The sequence below is a fragment of the Papio anubis genome, chromosome 17 (assembly GCF_008728515.1).
Source record: "Papio anubis isolate 15944 chromosome 17, Panubis1.0, whole genome shotgun sequence".
Lineage (NCBI taxonomy): Eukaryota > Metazoa > Chordata > Mammalia > Primates > Cercopithecidae > Papio > Papio anubis.
This window is the reverse complement of record NC_044992.1, coordinates 41,497,153-41,518,077: the sequence shown is the minus strand read 5'-3', so window position 1 is coordinate 41,518,077 and position 20,925 is coordinate 41,497,153. Positions and strand designations below refer to the sequence as shown.

At 40.4% G+C, this 20,925-nt stretch overlaps 1 protein-coding gene across 22 annotated transcripts in view; it reads right to left on the bottom strand.

The window, feature by feature from the left end:
• Positions 1-1,872: 1,872 nt before the first annotated feature.
• Positions 1,873-20,925, bottom strand: part of MBTD1 (mbt domain containing 1) — an 86,596-nt gene continuing 67,543 nt past the window's right edge. For 18 of the 22 annotated variants that reach the window (XM_021929041.2, XM_031657545.1, XM_021929040.2 and 15 more), the window contains 6 exons: positions 20,420-20,567; positions 18,640-18,722; positions 17,996-18,230; positions 17,422-17,499; positions 11,218-11,409; positions 1,873-5,105 (listed from right to left, as the gene is read on the bottom strand). In XM_021929041.2, the coding sequence (XP_021784733.1) occupies positions 4,987-5,105; positions 11,218-11,409; positions 17,422-17,499; positions 17,996-18,230; positions 18,640-18,722; positions 20,420-20,567 (855 nt within the window). In that variant the 3' untranslated portion in view covers positions 1,873-4,986. Of the gene's footprint in view, positions 5,106-11,217; positions 11,410-17,068; positions 17,500-17,871; positions 18,231-18,639; positions 18,723-20,419; positions 20,568-20,925 lie in introns of those variants that run through there. The other 4 variants (XM_031657546.1, XM_021929044.2, XR_002518088.2 and 1 more) reach the window with 3 other exon arrangements.

The window sequence follows — 20,925 nt, the reverse complement described above, 5'->3', positions numbered from 1 at the left end:
AAAAAAACCTAGGTGCAGTGGCTCATGCCTGTATTCCCAGCACTTTGGGAGGCTGCTGAGGCAGGCGGATCATGAAGTCAAGAGATCAAGGCCTTCCTGGCCAACAATGGTGAAACCCCATCTCCACTAAAAATATAAAAATTAGCTGGGTGTGGTGGTTGTTTTAATTTAAATTAATTTGGCACTAACTGTTTTGATTTAATTTAATGTAACTTAATTTAGGAGAGCTAAGTAATTAAACATGAGGCCAAAGTACATAAGAAAGTGGCAGTCTTTTGTTGCAAATATGCATACACTCTTGGACGAGGTTCTCTGGTCCTCAGGTGTGGGGGGCCAGGGAAGTCGCGCCGGCGCTCTCGGGTGATGTTCTCCGGTCCACAAATGCGGGGGCCGAAGAAGTCACGCTGGCTCCTGCCAGTGGCAGACTTTTATGCATTGGTACTGGAAGGGGGAGGGCAGTGGGCAGGATAAGGGTGTGATAGGGGCGTCTCCATAGGCGTGGCTGGGTAAGTTTTGATCTCTTCGGATTGACATCACCTGGAGCATGCTCGGTTGATCTGCATCTTCCCGTGCGCGGGAAAGTTGGTGAGGAAGAACCCGGAAGCAACATGGATTATGCCTTCTTGTTCACCTTCCTCCATCTTGTCCTTTCTCCTTCACCCAAACAGTGGTGTGTGCCTGTACTCAAGTGAGGCAGGAGAATCACTTGAACCCAGGAGGCAGAGGCTGCAGTGAGCCGAGATCATGCCACTGCACTCTAGCCTGGTGACAGAGTGAGACTCCTCAAAAAAAAAAAAAAAAAAAAAGCAAAAAACTCATATATAAAAATATATACGTATTTGTCAAAACTCATGGGATAGTAAATAAGCACCAACCTAGGAATTCCAGCTTACTATGGCAACTGTTCAAACCAATTAAGGTAGAAAACAGGGCAGAAATTAGGCTTTTTTCTTGGAATGCGTTATATTTTTCTAAAGAATGAAATTAATCCCTGAAGAGACCCAGTCCATCTCATTACTGTCTTACATATCCTTTCCCAATTCATAAAAATCTCTACCAACTGCATCTGCAGTAAAAGTTGAATAATTTTCCAAAGAGCCAGCTGTTGGAAAAGGAGGGCTTTTTGGCATTCCCTTGTAATGTTAAGGGAGTTAGCTGGGATACTTTATTTACATCTGATTCACTTTGCTGCTGAGGTTAATGGAGTTAAAAAAAGGCTTCTACTAGCCGGGGCGTGGTGGCTCATGCCTGTAATCCCAGCACTCTGGGAGGCTGAGGCGGGTGGATCACGAGGTCAGGAGACTGAGACCATCCTGGCTAACATGGTGAAACCTCGTCTCTACTAAAAATAGAAAAAATTAGCTGGGCGTGGTGGTGAGCGCCTGTAGTCCCACCTACTCAGGAGGCTGAGGCAGGAGAATGGCGTGAACACGGGAGGTGGAGGTTGCAGTGAGCCAAGATTGCACCATTGCATTCCAGCCTGGGTGACAGAGCGAGACTCCATCTCAAAAAAAAAAAAGTCTCCTACTAAGCATGCCAACCCTGAAACATGATGTTCTAGCTCAGATGATTTAATTTCCCCATAAAGGTCCCTGTTCACCTCGGCTCCTGCTGTGGTTTTTGCCCTTTCCCTCCCTGCCCCTGCAATCCCACCTCCAATGTAACCTCGTCCCTATGTCTAACCATACTCCTCTTGGCTCCCTCACCAGCAAGTGGTAAATTCTTCCTCACAGCACTCATGTGCCTGCTACCCCTTGTTAGAGGAAGGGACGGATCCAACTTTCATAGGGGTCTCTGACTGCTTATAGAGGGCATGCAATAGAAAAGCAACCCCCCAAACCAAAGCATATTAAAGAACTGCTCAAATCCAGCTTAACTTTAACATTTTATTTTGTGTAAAAAAGGGCAAATTTAGTGAATTATTTTCATCTTGTACACAAAGTTATAATTTTAATGCTTTTCACATCCATGCTGAAAATTTGCAATTTGGTAAAAATGAAAGGAACATAAATTTTTCCAAAGGAATTTTTCACGCCATTATATATACACTTCATGAGAAAGTTTCAAACACTTTCTCAATGATCACGAGTTACCAAGAAAATAAAAGATTAAATTTGTACAGATATTGATTTATATATCAAATACATACAGAAATGATGTAAAAACCTTATGCAGTTTACTTTGACCTCTGTCCTCAAAAGATTTGCCCAGGGACAGATGCTTTTCTTTTGTATAAATGACTGTGGCTTTATTTAAAATATGAAAATCAAAGGAAGAAACCCAGTTAAATCACAGTATTTTTAAAATCCCTTCCCAATATTAAAGGATCATTACCAATATATAGCACCATAATACAAATATTGATGGGAGAGGGTATTCACATCACGCAAAATTAATAATAATAATCAAAACAAACAAACACTGAAAACCCGTGTTAGTATCGTAGAATAAGGTGATAACAGCTTTAGCTTTCCTCATACACAGCAAGGAAAAGGTTAAAGAGTTTACACTACCAAAAGTCCCCAAATAAATCCTAACAGGGAAACAAAACAAAACAAAAACAAACCCAAGGTCAGCAGTTTTGAACCGTAAAACAGAATGGGGCGATTGAGTTGTACAACTGGAGTTATGGCTAAGACATAAATCTCCCCTGCATTAATTATTTTTCGGTTCGTCAGCAGGAGGAGTTAGTGTGTGAACAATGAAAGAGCGCTTTAGGTTGTGTTTAGACTGTAGGAAAGTCCTTACCAACCTTCAACTGTTGGTCAAGGGATCAAGACAAGAAACACTTCATGAATTAGGGAATTCTAAAACACTCAGAGCCTGGGTTTGCTACAGAATTGGAAGCTTATGAAACCGGGGTATAAATGAGCATTTCATAGATTACCAGGACTGACTAGCTCCAAATCCTCTCTCCTGGTTTATTCAGTTCCCCATGGAGCTCCTAAATCCAAGGTACTGGCAGAGTACACCATACAACAGGCTTCTTGTGCCTGTGCTGTGGAATTAGTCCTGGGTTTAATTCAGTGAGCCTGAGAATCAAGACTGCTGTAACCCTTGCTTTGGAATACTTCCAGGCTTTAAGTTTACGAGAAGATTTTTCAAAGTTAAAGATATGGGAAGTGTGAGGATGTCACATTTACAGTAGGTCCCTCTCAGCAATGTTAAGATAAATATCCAGTAATTTAACAGCTGAATTCACATATATTTGACACACGAGAATCAACTTGCGTTGATGTGATCTGCATTTATGCCCCTAAAGAGTCAGTATTAAGAAATGGTGACATGCGATTCCATACATTCTTACACTATAAAGTAACAAATTTTACTTCCAGTAGCTATTATAAAACCTTATGTTATTAACCCCTCTTGCATAGAATGAGGTAAACCTGTGCGTATTACCAATGCTATTATTCCCAAAAGTAGAGCAATATTTTAGAAAATAAATTGCTGGTTTTTTTTTTTTTTTTTTAAACGTTCTATGCATTTTAAAATTCAAACAAAAATCTTACCTAAAATGGTCTCCTGGGGCTTTCCATTAACATTTTTTAAAGCATTCCATAGGTTGAAGGACTGTAGAGGTTAATCACTTTGATTAATTTCTAATTAGCCCTACCTATATTCCAGAGGAGATGGTCAATATTACCACTCTGAAGAGGCCAGGCTAAGACCCAGAAGCACTTCTAGAACAGATGCAATTAATTCCTGAGAGTTTAGTTTATGAACCTCACTGGTAAACGCTAGAGAGCTCTCATTCAGTCACAACTCAGTAGAAAGTTAGAAAATGCAGAGAGCAAACCTTTCACCAATTTACCCTTGTATCCTTTTTTTTTTTAAAAGGAAGTCATGTGAATTTTAAAACAGGGAATGTTCAACATGGTCCAAATCAGTTATTATTAAAATAAATCCTGAATACAATTAAAGACAATCATATATATATATATACGGAATTTTAAGAAAATTAAATTCTCTTTCAAATTAGTTTTCTACCAAATCCAGGACAGATAAAAGCAGAGCTGGAATGATTCTGAAATCTAAACTTATTTTGACTTTGAATAACTTTCGATTCGATTCTCCTAATACAGAACATCTGTTTTTGGTTGTGGTTATACCAAGTTGTTATTTCACAGACAGAGGGAAATAGCAGAGAACTGATCAGAATCCCTTTCGTGGGGTATTTTTTTAGAAAGGAAAATAAACTCAGAACAACATTGCATTTTCCCCAACCCCTCAACGTGTAGACTGAGATCCTGTATATCTTGTCAACCATTCCAGTTTAACACTTTAGTGTTAGGATAATTCTAATCATTTTTTTAATTAAAAGAGAACATATAAAAGTATCCAGAGTTCTTCCAGTTTCATATAGAACTCCAAATAAATTTTCACAGAATGAAAAATATTTCTGTACAAACATTTAAAATGGGCTGCAATAAAATGCCAACAAGCAGAAATAATGACCCCTTCCATGACCTATGTGGTGATGACCCCTCCCCTCCATGAGGAGTTCAGTTGCATATTTCTGCAGCAAAGGAAGCTGGAGATGTGACTGGCCTAACTTCTAAAAATCCCAAAATCTCCCAACAGGTACCAAAAAGGTTCATTTGTAATGACAGTTCATTTGCATTTAACACCTATATCCTTCTTAAATCATTTCCTTCAATCCTGCTACCTAAACTTTAATCTTACCAAAAAAGTTAGAATTTCAGTTCTTGTTAACAATGCACATAAATCCAAAGTTGGAAAATATTACAAAATTCTTTCAAAAGCTTCAAATACAACACAAAAATTGTCCATCTTTATAAATTGAAAATTTCCCACCCCACCCCCCGACTAAAATAGTTTCCCCACCCACCTGAAAAATGTGGAACTGAAATCTTCTATGTTTAGCAAAATGTCCCAGTAGAATAGCCCCCTGTACAGCTGGATTGATTATAAATCAGTCCTGTGTAAAATCCTTCCCCTCCCGCCCTCAGTTTCTGAGCCACCTCATGGCTCTTGTTTGATGTAGAAGTTGGCAGAGCCATTGCTTTCCTGATCAGACGCTCCTTGGAGGAAATTATAGTCCTCTCCATCCAGCAACTCCTCCTTCAGCTGCAGTGTCGTCACTGAATGGGAGAGAGAAACATATGGGCATTAAGGCTCTCTAGAGTACTCAGATTGCCTGTGATCTTCATGTTCCATCAGTTTCACAGTTATTAAGACTTCTTCATTTCTTCAGTAACTTCAAGTTAAGTCCCTAAAGTACGAGCATTCGGTTAATTTTAATTTTCAAGTACATTAGCAGTTAAGAAACATTCTGGAAAGGAACAGTACTGCATAATGCACACTGCACAATGGATATCTTCAATGAAATGTTCGGGGTAATGGTGCTCACTAATCTGACTGGGATGAGAATTTTGTGATCAAGTATTCACTTTTATGTCGATGTTTGTACAAACAATGATGTAGTTCTTTCATGGTTCTTAAGTACAATCTTTTTTTTCTGAGATGGAGTCTTGCTCTGTCATCAGGCTGGAGTGCAGTGGAACAAACTCGGCTCACTGCAACCTCCACTTCCCGGTTCAAGCCATTCTCCTGCCTCAACCTCCCAAGTAGCTGGGACTACAGGCACATACCACCACACCTGGCTAATTTTTTGTATTTTAGTAGAGATGTGGCTTACCATATTGGCCAGGATGATCTCGATCTCCTGACCTTGTGATCTACCCGCCTTGGCCTCCCAAAGTCTGGGGATTACAGGCGTGAGCCACTGCGCCCGGCCTCTTAAGCACAATCTTAATTACCAACACAATAAATATGACTTTAATATATTATTAATCCCAAGGAGTTTTTTTTTTGAGACGGAGTCTCACTCTGTAGCGAGGCTGGAGTGCAGTGGTGTGATCTCGGCTCACTGCAACCTCTGCTTCCTGGGTTCAAGTGATTCTCCTGCCTCAGCACCTCGCCCCCTCCTCCTCCCCCCTGCCCCGAGTAGCTGGGACTACAGGCGCCCGCCACCACGCCCAGCTAATTTTTGTATTTTTAGTAGAGACAGGGTTTCATCATGTTGGCCAGGATGGTCTCGATCTCTTGACCTCGTGATCCGCCCGCCTCAGCCTCCCAAAGTGCTGGGATTACAGGTGTGAGCCACTGCGCCTGGCCCCAAGGAGTACTTTTATTAAAAAGATTATCTGAAGAAAAAGATATAAATCTGATGTTAAATCAAAACATTAAAAAAATTATAAATTATATAAGGATGTAACATACATTTAAAAAAAGTAAATCTGGGCTGGATGTGGTAGCAGCCTGGGCAATGTAGCAAATCCCCAGCTCTACAAAACACAAACAAAAAAAGCTGGGTATGGCTGTGCAAGCCTGTAGTCCCAGCTACTCAGGACTGAGGCAGGAGGATTGCTGGAGCCCAGGAGTTCGAGATTACAGTGACCTATGATTGTGTCATTGCACTCTAGCCTGAGTGACAGAGTGACACCCTGTGTACACCTCTTCTCCTACGAAGAAAAACGAGTATTAAACTCCTGAGCCGAGTGTGGTGGCTAATGCTTACAGTCCCAGCTATGTGGGAGGACAAGGCAGGGGGCCAGTTCAATGCTGAGTGCCTGCCTGAGTTCTTATCTGATGACTTACTCTTTAACGAAAACAGATTAACAGTATAGCCATGTTTCTGTAGGTCTTTAGTATGGAAAACAGTTTTTCAGTTTCATTTCCCCAAAGTGCTGGGATTACAGGCGTGAGCCACCATGCCTGGCTGTGTTCGGGTTTCTTAAAGTTACTGTCTGGCTGGACGCAGTGGCTCAAGCCTGTAATCCCAGCACTTTGGGAGGCCGAGACGGGCGGATCGCGAGGTCAAGAGATCGAGACCATCCTGGCTAACATGGTGAAACCCCATCTCTACTAAAAAATACAAAAAAATTAGCCAGGTATGGTGGTGGGTGCCTGTAGTCCCAGCTACTTGGGAGGCTGAGGCAGGAGAATGGCGTGAACCCGGGAGGCGGAAATTGCAGTGAGCCAAGATGGTGCCACTGTGCTCCAGCCTGGGCGACAGAGTGAGAAAGTTACTGTCTAACCAAAGTTGAGCTCAAATAATTTAAAGAACAGATGAAGCGGTCTTTTGTGCTAACACATCCACTGGAATCTAGTCCCATGGTGAGCAATGCTACCTTCTTTCCCAACTTCTTTAGCATACATGGATCTGCTAAATCAGAAGTCAGAAACTGCTTTTTCCACCCCTGCCTGGGCCCTGTGCTTTTTTATTTTTTATTTTTTTTTTGAGACACAGTCTTACTCCATCACCCAGGCTAGAGTGCAGTGGTGTGATCTCAGCTTACTGCAACTTCTGCCTCCCGCGTTCAAGTGATTCTCATGCCTCAGCCTCCCGAGTGGCTGGGATTACAGGTGTGCGCCACCAAGCCTGGCTAATTCTTTTGTTTTAGTAGAGATGGGGTTTTGCCATGTTGGCCAGGCTGGTCTTGAACTCCTAGCCAAATGTGATCCACCCATCTTGGCCTCCCGAAGTGTTTGAATTACAGGCGTGAGCCACCGTGCCTGGCCCCTTTATACATTTGAATGGTTCTTTACATATTTGACTGAGTATTTCCATACAAGAGATTTCACATGAAAATCTGAAAAGTAGATAGACTTGGAAACATGTGTGCAGCATCCTTAAAGAGCTGTGATCATTGGGAACTGACTGGCTACTTACTACCCCCTTAATCTGGGCAGCCTGAGATCTCTGTCCACCACAGAGCTCACTGCCCAGGTTGCCCACAATACTCACACAGGTAACCACCAGCCCCTGCAGGCATCTGGCTCCAGATCAAGAGTAAAAGTTCTTCGTTTTTCTCTATTATGTATCTTTTCATTAATAAATGAAGTGAGAGGATACATATATATGGGATGTAAATTGGAAACTGCTCATACAGAGAAAAAAGTCAATTGATGAGGAGAACGAGAACTCAGCAGAGTATCTGGATAGGTAGTATGCCATTTAAGTTTTTCATGAAGGAATGGCAGTGTCGTCATGTGGAACAATATTAAATTTGTTACAACTTTTAAAGTCAAATAGTACAGTCAGAAAAATACTTCATGTCTTTATTTTTTTAGTAGAGATGGGGTTTCACCATGTTGGTGAGGCTGGTCTTGAACTACTGACCTCGTGATCCTCCCACCTCAGCCTTCCAAAGTGCTGGGATTATACTTTGTAGAGATTGTTTCTACTCTTCGAGAGGCTGGTAATACTAGTTCTGACTCTCAAATTTAAAACAAGACAAAGTAAAAGATGTGCCTCGCCCATGTCTTGATTTTAGTTACAAGCAATTAGTTTAAAAATAATGGCTGTTGACATCTTACTTGCTAATTTAAAGAATAATCTTTTTTTTTTTTTTTTTTTTTTTTTTTAAGATAGTCTTGCTCTGTTGCCTAGGCTGGAGTGCAGTGGCACAATTTCAGCTCACTGCAACCTCCGCCTCCCAGGTTCAAGTGATTCTCCTGCCTTAGCCTCCCAAGTAGCTGGGATTACAGGCGTGTACCACCACACCTGGCTAATTTTTGTATTTTTAGTAGAGATGAGGTTTCCTCATTTTGGCCAGGCTGGTTTCGAATTTGGTTTCCTCATTTGGCCAGGCTGATCTCAGGTGATCCACCTGCCTCAGCCTCCCAAAGTGCTGGGATTACAGGCGTGAGCCACTGCGCCTGGCCAAGAATAATCTTTTGAGAGATGGCAATTTATTTTATTTGGTACTGGTTTTGGCATTGGTGATCAAAAATTTAACAGGCCAAAGACAGAAAAGTGAATACGTTATGCATATAATCATAGCAAACACCCATCAGACTGTTCAAAGGTACAGCAAACGAGACTGTGCAGTTAGTTCTTCCTTTCATTAAAAAAATTACTTAATATAAATAAAAATGCTTTTATGAGGAATGACATCAAATGTATGACAGTTATCCTTCAAATCTAGCCAGCGTGCAGTCATTCAGCATGAGGGCCATTTTAACAATACCGAGAAAATACATACATGGAAAGGAAAACAAAACCCAAGTTTTATTAAAGGTGCAGTACCCACAATAAAAGGTTGATTAAAACAGTATCTTGTTCTATGATGACTGGATGGCTAAATGAATGAGAAAAGAATTACTGTGCTTCAAGATCAAGCTCATTCAAACGCATGTTTTTCAAAAAAATGTAAGAAAGGTAAGTTGAGATTCTAAAGCCTATCCTGAAGCTATATGCATTACTGCTAACAACAAATTTCTGGATTATGCTTCTAGTCATGTTAAAATATGAAAATGATGTGCTAAAAAAAGTAACTCAAGATAAAGGTGAAACATTCACTCAGATGCGCAATGTTTTAATGCAAAGTTTCATTGTTTTCATGGAATCTAAAACAAAGCCTGTCTGGTTATCTTCACATAAATCATTTCTCCTTTCCAGGTCTTCTCAATAAATGATGGATGAAATAAAACAAATCCTGTGGTTGAAAGTCACTTTCCACACAAATGCCTTTTCTTAGCTCTGTTTTTAGAAGGAAGTCACTCTGTTGACACTAATCACTAACATTTCAGGAGATAAGCTAACCGAAATCACATTTTTCCAGCTACGAAGCTCGTAAATAATAAACTCTCTCAACCGCTAATTAAACCATAGCTTTCAGATAGTTAAGGTACCAATGCAGTCCCTACTTAGTTTCATCAGGGAAAAATCACACCAAGCCCCACCAGTTGTGCCCTAGCTCAGAAGATACTATAGACACCAGTGGAAGAAGGAAGTCACGTAGGAGGCCGGGTAGTTTCCATCTAGTAGGTCTACTCTAAATTCTTGGGTTTTGCCAGTGCCAGACGTTCTGTTTTAAATGAACCAGTAACCTATCACAAAATGTGACATATATCTTCAAAACCAGCCTCATGCTTAAAGAAAATACATCCAAGATCCAACAAAAGCTCAAATATATTTGAAACTCACAATATCCATACTTAATTAAGTAATGCAAGACTATTTCATAAATAAGTGCAAAAATAAAAAAACTTAGACAAGAAAAGAAACTGGAACGCTCTTTAGACTTTGAACATTTTTCCATTAAAGAGCAGGTAACATTGGATTTACAATCCTAATTAGTTTTTCATACAAAAGTAGTAGTGTAATTTCCTCTGGATGTAAGAATATCACAGTGATCTTCAGAGAAACAGAGTGGGAAGGGGGCAAGGTGGCCTAACACATTGTGAAGGAGGGAAAAGCTAAAGAACATATCCTAAAATGGCAAAAAAAAAACCCCAAACAACCAACAACGGAAACAAACAAGAAAACCCCCATAGGTGCAAAAATATTAGCAAACAGAAGAAGAAGAAGAAAACAGAGCTAGGTAACAAAAGTCTCACCTAGGTTTTCAACATACAAGACATTTTAAAGAATGCTGATTAGAGAAAACAGTTTAGTCTAAAAGCAATAGTTAGCATATAGCAGAACACATGCCAAAGCAGGTATAACTTTGGCTTTGAAGCTGTATGATCTGATCTGTACTCAGGCCTGAAGTTCATCATGCCTAAGTGAAGTCCTCATACCCTATGATAATACCATGCTTGTTCTTAGTAATTACAAAGGGCAAAGCCTTCTGTAGTCTTCCTTATAATCTACTACCTTGGCCTAACCAATTAAACTCAAATCAAATGCCACTGACTACTTAATCACTATACATACATAATCATGAACTTATGGAAATAAAAAAATTATGCAGGTATTCAATTTCCAAATTTGTTATTCAACTAAGATTGTGATCAATGTTACTGCGAAAACTAAAATTAAACTGGAACTCAAAACATATCCTTTCCATGAATGAGACACTATGAAATGTTATGAACAAAGCCTTTTCTGTCTTTTTAATCGGACTTATCCCTAATGACACACTTTGTTCCCAGGTCAAGTCACATACAATTCTGCAATGCGGAATGTTCAAAAACCATGAAATATTCCAAGTTGTCTCACAATTCCAACTACCCTTATTTGAAGCTCGGAACTATTTTATAACAAAGTAAAAATCCTTCCCTGACGTTTGGTCTTAGTGAAGTGACTACTAAGGACTAGTGAAATGAATTCTTTAGTTGAAAGAAAAAGAAAAAAAATCCAATGAGTCAGCATCTGTCATGCCAGACCATGCTTTGTCTCCCACCACCCTACCCAGTACTTTTACCCTCTGAAGTACCTGAGATGCTGATGTGACTAATTACCTGTTTTGAGGCTGGGACTGAACTCTCGGCTAGTGCTGGGAGGTGGGAAGGCCTCCAGGGCTGTCTGTGCTGGAAGGGTTCGATATGGAGGAGGAGTCAACTCTTCGTCACCAGAGAAGCTCCTCCGCACCCCACCTGTCATGGGCAGGCTCGACAAACTGACAGGCTTCTTCCCAATTGGCATCTTCCTCTCTAAATATCAAGTCAGACTAAAGTAAGCTTTCACTTACATGTGTGGTAAGAAAAGTGCATTATATAACTAGGAAAGCTGTGCTGCACAGGACACTCTGAAAAGAGAACCAATTATGCAAAGTTTGTATTTCTGAAAACAAGGAAGAGAGTGTGTGTGTGTGTGTTGGGGGAGATTGTTTCTACTCTCTGAGTCTGGTAATACTAGTTCTGACTCTCAAATTTAAAACAAGACAAAGTAAAATGAATTACAGAGAGCTTTAAGAACAGCTGGCTAATTTCTTTCAAGAACATCTCTGCTTGAGATGGGGTAAAAACCCAAAGGAAGAAAGAAAGGGTCTTAAAACACTACTTTTAGGGTAGCATTTCATAGCTCATATAAGCCCAAACACTGGTTGGAGAAATCAAAGTAAAACAGTTTAAATGTATTATCTGGGTGTAGGATGTTATTGGTATGAAATGTGCTCCCCTAACTTTTTAGTTCACAATTCACTCTTTTAGAAAACACAATTCTTGTTCTAAAAAGTACTTCCAAATTCAAAGCTTACTGCCTGCACATTCTTAAGCAATCTCATTTCTTCTGAAACAAATTTATCAGGCTGGGCATGGTGGCTTATGCCTGTAATCCCAGCACCTTGGGATGCCAAGGCAGAAGAATGAGGATGGTTTCAGGCCAGGAGTTTAAGAACAGCCTGGGCAACAGAGTGAGACCCATCTCTACAAAAAATAAAAAAAATTAGCTGGGCAATGCCAGAGTCTGAGGTGGGAGATTTGCTTGAGCCCAGGGGTTCAAGGCTGCAGTGAGCTATGATTGCACCACAGTGCTCCAGGCTGGGCAATAAAGTGAGATCTTAAAAAAAAAAAAAAAATGTATCACACCCTTCAGCTATAGTTTCCTATACAAATATAATCCTTTCAAGACACATATAATGCTTTTGCCAACCAAAAAAAAAATACTCTGAACTCTGCAAATATTGAAGAATCAAGTATAGTACATTAATCATACTGAAAGCTGAAGGATCAGCAGGGTACAGTGGCTCATGCCGGTAATCCCAGCACTTTGGGAGGCTGAGGCAGGTGGATCACTTGAGGTCAGGAGTTCAAGACCAGCCTGGCCAACATGGCGAAACTCTGTCTCTACTAAAAATATAAAAATTAGCAGTGAGTAGTGGTACATGCCTGTAATCCCACTACTTGGGAGGCTGAAGCAGGAGAATCACTTGAACTCGGGAGGCGGAGGTTGTGGCGAGCCAACATTACACCACTGCACTCCAGCCTGGGAGACAGAGCAAGATCCTGTCTCAAAAAAAAAAAAAAAAAGTGGAAGGATCCTTATCTTTGTGACTGAGTTATGTCTGTTTTCTTCCAGATGATAGAATAAACCAAGTAAGAGCAATAAAAAACTACGCTTCACAAAATCAAAACTAAAAGATAAATATAAGCCACACAGTATTCCTATGTAAAATGATGTGGGATTTAAGCTGTTATTGAGTAGATTCAATTCTCAAGAGCCAAACCAAAATCACATGCAGCAAAAACTTCAGACTTTTTCCTAATATACTACATACTCGAGATAAAAACGCAAGGAGTAATGTCCAACTCTTACTACTTACAGTAGTCCCTGAAAATGGTGAGATTTAAAGCAGAAACCAGTGCTGCTTTTCCCGCTCTAGAATTACCACATCTTTTTTTTTTTTTTTTTTTTTTTTTGAGGCGGAGTCTCGCTCTGTCGCCCAGGCTGGAGTGCAGTGGCGCGATCTCGGCTCACTGCAAGCTCCGCCTCCCGGGTTCACGCCATTCTCCTGCCTCAGCCTCCCGAGTAGCTGGGACCACAGGCGCCGCCACCTCGCCCGGCTAATTTTTTGTATTTTTAGTAGAGACGGGGTTTCACTGTGTTAGCCAGGATGGTCTCGATCTCCTGACCTCGTGATCCGCCCTTCTCGGCCTCCCAAAGTGCTGGAATTACAGGCTTGAGCCACCGCGCCCGGCCGAATTACCACATCTTAAGGAAAAGAGGCTTTTGAGACTAGAGAGTGTATATGATCCTTGTGGCAGAACCTTATACTTATTCTCAAAAGTGTTGGTAATTATCCATCCTTCGTGGCATGAACACAACCTACTACAAAGCAAGCTAGACCAATGAAGCTCATCAGCTGTTTCTGCACAATAAACACTACCAAAGAATATACCACTAACAGATGATCTTAAGTTCAAAAAGACCAACAAGCTATACGATGAAACAACAGAGCCAGAATATGATAATTTATCAAGGCAAACGTAAAAACAAACAAAAGGTTTTATAGCCCATCTGATACTGATATCAGTTTGCCTGCAATGGATGACAGGTTTCTAAACCCCAAATACTTATTTGTGTAACTAAAGCTTAATGAGAAAACTTTCTAACAAACTGTTTGCTAATAGAAAAAATAAGAGGAGGCAGCACCATGAGTGAAAGCTGCTGCTTAATGCGGCACTACACTTCCTTATCCTCAATTCCAACATTCAAAAAGGTTTTTTTTTTTTTTTTGAGACGGAGTCTTGCTTTGTCACCCAGGCTGGAGTGCAGTGGTGCAATCTCGGCTCACTGCAAGCTCCGCCTCCCGGGTTCAGGCCATTCTCCTGCCTCAGCCTCCCGAGTAGCTGGGACTACAGGCGCCCGCCACCACGCCTGGCTTTTTTTTTTTTTTTGTATTTTCAGTAGAGACAGGGTTTCTCCATGTTGGTCAGGCTGGTCTTGAACTCCTGACCTCAGGTGATCCGCCCGCCTCGGCCTCCCAAAGGGCTGGGATTACAGGCGTGAGCCACTGCGCCTGGCCTCAGGAAGTTTTTTTAAAAAAACTTTGGCAACAAAGCCGTACCTCAGTTGGTGACACCACTTATAATTTTTTTTTGGGGTCATTTAATGTAAATATTTATATATATATTTGCTTTAGAAAGTGCTTCAGTCTGGAGTGTTAAATAATGTATGTTACACAGACTATATTCTCTTCTAAAATCCAAAAAATTCTCAATTCCAAAGCACATCTGGTCCCAAGGGCATCTAATGAGGTACTGTGGATCCACAGTTCTTTTCTTTTCTATGTCCAAAGGACAATTTAAAGGTATTAGAGATGATGTCATGCTATTAGGAAATAGTAAAACATTATTAGTTAGAGAATATGTTACATGTAGTCCAAAATTCATTTTTTCAGTGAATCCAGAACTCTAGTAATGGTAAATATCACTAAAAACTGGGGTGTTAATACTTCTTCATTGATTACACATTTCTTTCCATGTTCCCAGCCTATTAATTCAAAACAGTTTAAACCCAAGTCAGAAACAAATTCTACAAGAGTCACGCTGAAGGAGGCAAACGAATTGTCTACACAAAGCTCACAGATTAGTTCTAAAAAGCAATGTCATATAGCCACTGAGTAATAAAAACCATTTTTAATTTGACATCTTGGAAAGAAAATTCTGAAATTCCAAAGTCTTATCCAACAGAAAGTGAAAGCAGACTTGTTATTTACTTCACAGAAAGCTCAGTGGTCATACCTGCTATTGTCAGCCCACTGACATAAATGAAGTTCCCATGTGAATTCTTGCTACCCACTTACATATATGAGAATTCCCTTTCATCAGGCTGGTTTGGTAATGCTCCCTAAAGTTCTTTTAGGTGAGTATCAGACCTGGCAAGCAGCTGGTGGGCAAAATAATTCTGAGCCTGTGGGAGGCTTGTGCCTATAAACGAGAGGTCAAGAGACAGGCCGGTAGGTTGCTACTTCTGTGTGGCTGACATGGCTTTTGTGCTGGGAGAAAACCTATTTTTCAAAGTACCACTAGAGTGGACAGCAGAAATTTTTTAGTTTCCCACTTAACAAGCAAACATCAGAAAATTTAGAACAGAGTGTATTTAATTCTTCTTGCCACTTCAGTCTCTAGGTTGTAACTGAGGCAGATCGGCATGTACCTGAGCACATTTGGCAAATCAGCTGGAAAAATCTGTTTCAGTTTTAATCCTCAAGTGTACTTTCACATTTTTTAAATAGCTTGTTTTCTTTCTTTTTTTGTTCTTAGAGATGGGATCTTGCCATGTTGCCCAGGCTGGTCTAAAGCTATCCGCCCGCCTTGGCCTCCCAAAGTTGCTGGGATTACAGGCATGAGTCACTGCGTCCAGTCCAACTTAAAAAGTATCTTTAAATAAAAATTGGCCAGACTCAGAGGATCACACCTGTAATCCCAGCACTTTGAGAGGCTGAGGCAGTGGATGGATCGCTTGAACCCAGGAGTTTGAGACCAGCCTGGGCAACATGGTGCATGGTGAGACCACCATTTTTGTAAAAATATAAAAACTAGCTGGACATGTGGTGGTATACTCCTGTAGTCCCAGCTACTCCAGGGGCTGAGGTGGGCGAATTGCTTGTACCCGGGAAGTCGAGGCTGCAGTGAGCCAAGATCATACCACTGCATTCCAGCCTGGGCGAGAGACTGAGACTCTGTCTCAAAAAAAAAAAAAAAAAAAAAAAATATATATATATATATATATATAAAACCTTATCTGAGAATGAAATGAAATATGGCCAGGTGTGGTGGCTCATGTCTGTAATCCCAGGACTTTGGGAGGCTGAGGCAGGCAGATCACTTGAGCCTGGAAGTTTGAGACCAGTCTGGGCAACATGGCAAGGCTCTGTCTCTACAAAAAAGACAAAAATTAGCTGAGTGTGTGGCAACACATACCTGTGGTTCAAGCTACTCAGGAAGCTGGGGTGGGAGGACTGCTTGAGCCAGGGAAAGTCAAGGCTGTAGTGAGTGGAGATTGTGCCACTGCACTCCATTCCAGCCTGGGCAACAAGGTAAGACCTTGTCTCACACACACACACACACACACACACACACACACACACACAAAAGAATGAAATATTCTCTGACAAGTTTTATGAAGAGAGAAGCTATGGTTTTCTATGATGGGCAATTAGATTTAAAAAAATCAAATATAGTTAACAATATATTTTATATTACTTTGGCTTATGCCAACAATTCACTGTAAGGTAAAACATAGCATAGAAAAAAATTTTTTTTTTTTGAGATGGAGTTTCGCTCTTGTTGCCTAGACTAGAGTGCAATGGCACGATCTCGGTTCACCTCAACCTCTGCCTCCTGGGTTCAAGTGATTCTCCTGCCTCAGCCTCCCGGGTTCAAGTGATTCTCCTGCCTCAGCCTCCCAAGTAGCTGGGATTACAGGCATGGGTCACCACGCCTGGCTAATTTTTTAGTATAGAAAGCATTTCTAGAAAGATTTGGTAAAGCTTGTTTGCCATCAACTTGGATTTCTTACCAGTATCACTCCAGAAAGTTTTGCTTTCTAAGAAAAATGGGTTTATTAGGCTTCACATCTACTGTAAGCATCAAGCATCTGCTAATGTTTTTTTGTTTGTTTTTTTGGGATAGAGTCTTGCTGTGTTGCCCAAGCTGGAGGTAGTGGCGCAATCTTGGCTCACTGCAACCTCTGCCTCCCAGGTTCACGCGATTCTCCTGCCTCAGCCTCCTAAGTAGCTGGAACTACAGACGCCCGCCACTGGCATATTTTTTGTATTTTTGGTGGAGACAGGTTTCACCGTGTTAGCCAGAATGGTCTCGATCTCCTGACCTTGTGATCCGCCCGCCTCAGCCTCCTAAAGTGCTGGGATTACAGGCGTGAGCCACTGCACCCGGCTGCTAATTTTTCTTTTTAGATAAAGTTTTTAAAAAGGATTAAATTTTAGTAGGTTTTACATATTATTTCAAGAGTCATTCACAGGCTCTATTCTTTACCACGTATACTTTAAATACTGTGGTAATCATTTCTCCTGTCAGTAAAACATCAGTGTTTCTCATTATTGCAAGGGTTTGCCTTTTATGGCATACTGCACCTTTAAGCACAATACATAACGCACAATCATCAGTTCTCACAAGAGATAGCATTTTCTGTCCAAGAACACTGTGACTCCAATTAGTTAACAATTAGAAAATGTATGTGAACACCATGTGGTGACCCACTTTTCTTATGTCCTTTGTATTGCTGGGACTTAGCCTTTTTCTTCTGTTTTGATGAAGCTGATTGGTTTTCTCTTGATGCTGAAAAATAAAAGGGAAAATTGGTACCAGATAATTGTTTACAATTTAGATGATACAGTTGTCTAGATACAACTTAGATGAACTATCTTTACCAAGACTTATTTAAGTACATCATGGTCTGAAAATAAGGATACTTGTTCCTACAAAACCACAGCCTCAAAACGAGACAGATTCCACTATTTACTCGAAACCATTTATTACATACCAATAAACTTTTAGTCTGTAATTTTTAACTCACTAAAATAGTAAGTCTAGTTTAATTTGGTGACTGTTGTGTTTCTATAGTCATTATGTAACTGACTATTGGATTCACACTGCCATGGTACACATGGTCTGATTCTGTGATATTGTTGTTGAGTCTTAATGTCTTACCTGGCAACCAATCAGACATAGGTATATTCTTGTCCTGTGAGCTCAAAAGATGACTTATGTGAGATAGTCCTCTGGAGAATTGCTGATTTTTACAAAAGGACACCTTTTCTGTATACCAACTTACACTGTGATGCTGGAGGCTGTAGTTGATATCCAGTTAACTGACACCACCCTACAGGATAGAGGTCAGGGGACTCACAGTCTACCCACTGATCATACTCTTCTTCCCATCCATCAAAATGTATCCTCAAGAGACGATGAATAATTCGAGTTACTGTGGCTACACATATTAAACGTGGCTCCATGAGATCTACTGCTTCTAATTTCATTCCTACACGAAATCCGTGATTTGGAACATCCTGACACAGAGAAGAAAACATCAATATTGGTATAAAGAAAGAATGTGCAACCCTACTACCATTAAGAAAGCAAAAAACAGAAGCGACAAGGTAAATAACATAATTTAAACCACAAATTCCAAATAATTCTTTAACTATTTAAACATAATATGAAGGTGAAGCATTGAAAAACTAGTTAGGAAAAGTATTCATTTCGTTTTCATTCGGATTAAACATGAAACACAGTTTGGAAACAAGTTTTGATTCCTAGGTAAAGAAAATATTCATATTGTTTCATTGCTATATATCTGTTTATATTATATCTCCAATGAGAAATTCTAATATAAAGCAAAGACATTTTTATGAACATAAATTGTATTTGTGGGGCATTAATAAGTCCTCACATAATTATGCTGCCATTTAAATTTACCTTATTAAATAGTTTTACTGGTGCTGCAATGGAGCCAGTTTCCCTGAGGTAGTCAAACCATTTAAAAGGAAGTTTTGTGTAACCTAAAAAACACAACTGGTTTAACTAGCAGTTCATTTAAAATTAGCATAATATTAAAATGCAGACAAAAAGTAACAGTATACAAAATCTTAAGAGCATAGGTTACATGATCAATTTTATTTTTTTTGAGACAGGGTCTTGCTCTGTCACCCAGGCTGGAGTGCAGTAGTGCTCTCAAGGACTTACTGCAGCCTCAACCTCCAGGGCTCAAGTGATTCTCCTGCCTCAGCCTCTCTAGTAGCTGCGAATACAGGTGCATGCCACTGTGACAGGCTAATTTTTTGTTGTTTTTAGTAGAGACAAGGTCTCCCTATGTTGCTCAGGTTGTTCTCAAACTTCTGGTCTCAAGCAATCCTCCTGCCTCAGTCTCTCAAAGTGCTGGGATTACAGGCGTGAGCCACTGCACCTGGCCTATATGATTTATACTGCTGAGTGCAATAATTCTTCCATGTTACACAGATTTCCCTCCCCTTTCTAGAAACACTGGTACGCCCACTTAGTGTAACGCAAAAGTGGCTCTCTTTTTCTGTTTACTACAAGGGTACACTTGCTCTTTCAATCCTAAGCTTTAGAAGAGTCTAGCACCTAATACTATGGAGTGATATTTTTCTTTCCTTGCAAAAAAGAAAACTGGCTGAGCAAATACCATGTTTATAGACCTCTGTTATAGCTTTCCTCCTTAGAGGAACAACTTAATGCTCAAGTATTAAAATTTGGAAAATGACTGGTTAAACCATGAGTAAAACAGCCATCCTTTTATAAGTCCACATAGGGCTGGGTGCAGTGGCTCACACCTATAATCCCAGCACGTTGGGAGGCCAAGGTGGGCAGATCATTTGAGACCAGGAGTTTGTGATGAGCCTGGCCTACATGGCGAAACCCCATCTCTATTAAAAATAGAAAAATCAGCTAGGCGTGGTGATGCACACCTGTAATTCCAGCTACTTGGGAGGGGAGGCACAAGAATCACTTGAACCTGGGAGGTGGAGGCTGTAAAGAGGTGAGATAGCATCATTGCATTCCAGCCTGGGTGACAGAGCGAGACTGTCTCAAAAAAAAAAAAAAAAAAAAGTCCACATAGCTAAATGTGGTGGTTCACTCCTAATCCCAGTGCTTTGGGGAGGCTGAAGTGGGAGGATCACTTGAGGCCAGGATTTCAAGACCAGCCTGGGTAACACAGTGAGAGTCCCGTCTGTACATACAAAGAAAAAAGAAAAAAAAAAAAAAAGTCAGACATGGTTGTGCCTTTCAGCTATAGTTTCAGCAACTAGGGAGGCTGAGGTGGGAGGATTGCTTGGACCCAGGAATTGGAAGTTACCGTGAGCTATGATTGTGCCACTGCACTTCAGCCTGGGCAACAGAGTAAGACCCTGTCTTTACTGGGGGGGAAAAAAAAATTATATATGCCATAGCCTGTTGAGCCTGTATTACTGACTCAACAGAGTTTGAGAATACCAATTCATGTTATAAAATACACAGATGCTCAGGAAAAATTATATACTACTGTAATTTATTAAAGTAAGCTAGAATACAGTACTTTATATTTTTAGAGCAACCTACAGCTCCTGTATGTATATGTTTATCCACACACGTTATATACATACTCAGGAAATCTAGAGCTGTGTTAAATGTTGTAAATGGAAACCATGTAAGAAGAAAGCAAAGATTAAACTCCAGTGTTTATATTAGGATGAAGTACCTCTGGGTGGAGTAAGTTCAATCATGTTAATTTCACAGAAACCGACAGGAAAAATAGAAGGAGAGGTTGCATGGTAACAGAACCAGTCAGATCCGTCTGCTGCTTCTGAGCCATCGATCCCAATCATCAGGAATCCATCAGCTAGCACCTTTTAAATTAAGAGAATTCTAAGTACTTGAAATTAGATACTACTATTACAAAAATACTACTTTGACATTCTAAAAGAAAGGAAAATCTATTATATAAAGGTCTCTTCAAAGTGAAACATGCTTCTCTATTGAGTTATGTTAAATAACAGAAGTTCTAATGAAAAAAACCTATGTAAATTCTAGTGTGTTCCAGAAATAAAAGCAGGATTACCTAGAACTGACCTCAGAGGTCTGGGAAAAGCAGTGCCTTTGACCATGGCTATACCTGCCTGCTGTCACAGCATCATGAAACTGGGGCTGAGTGCTCTTATAATTTACCTATCTAGTTTCAGCTAGGTTCCAAATCCTACTTGGTAA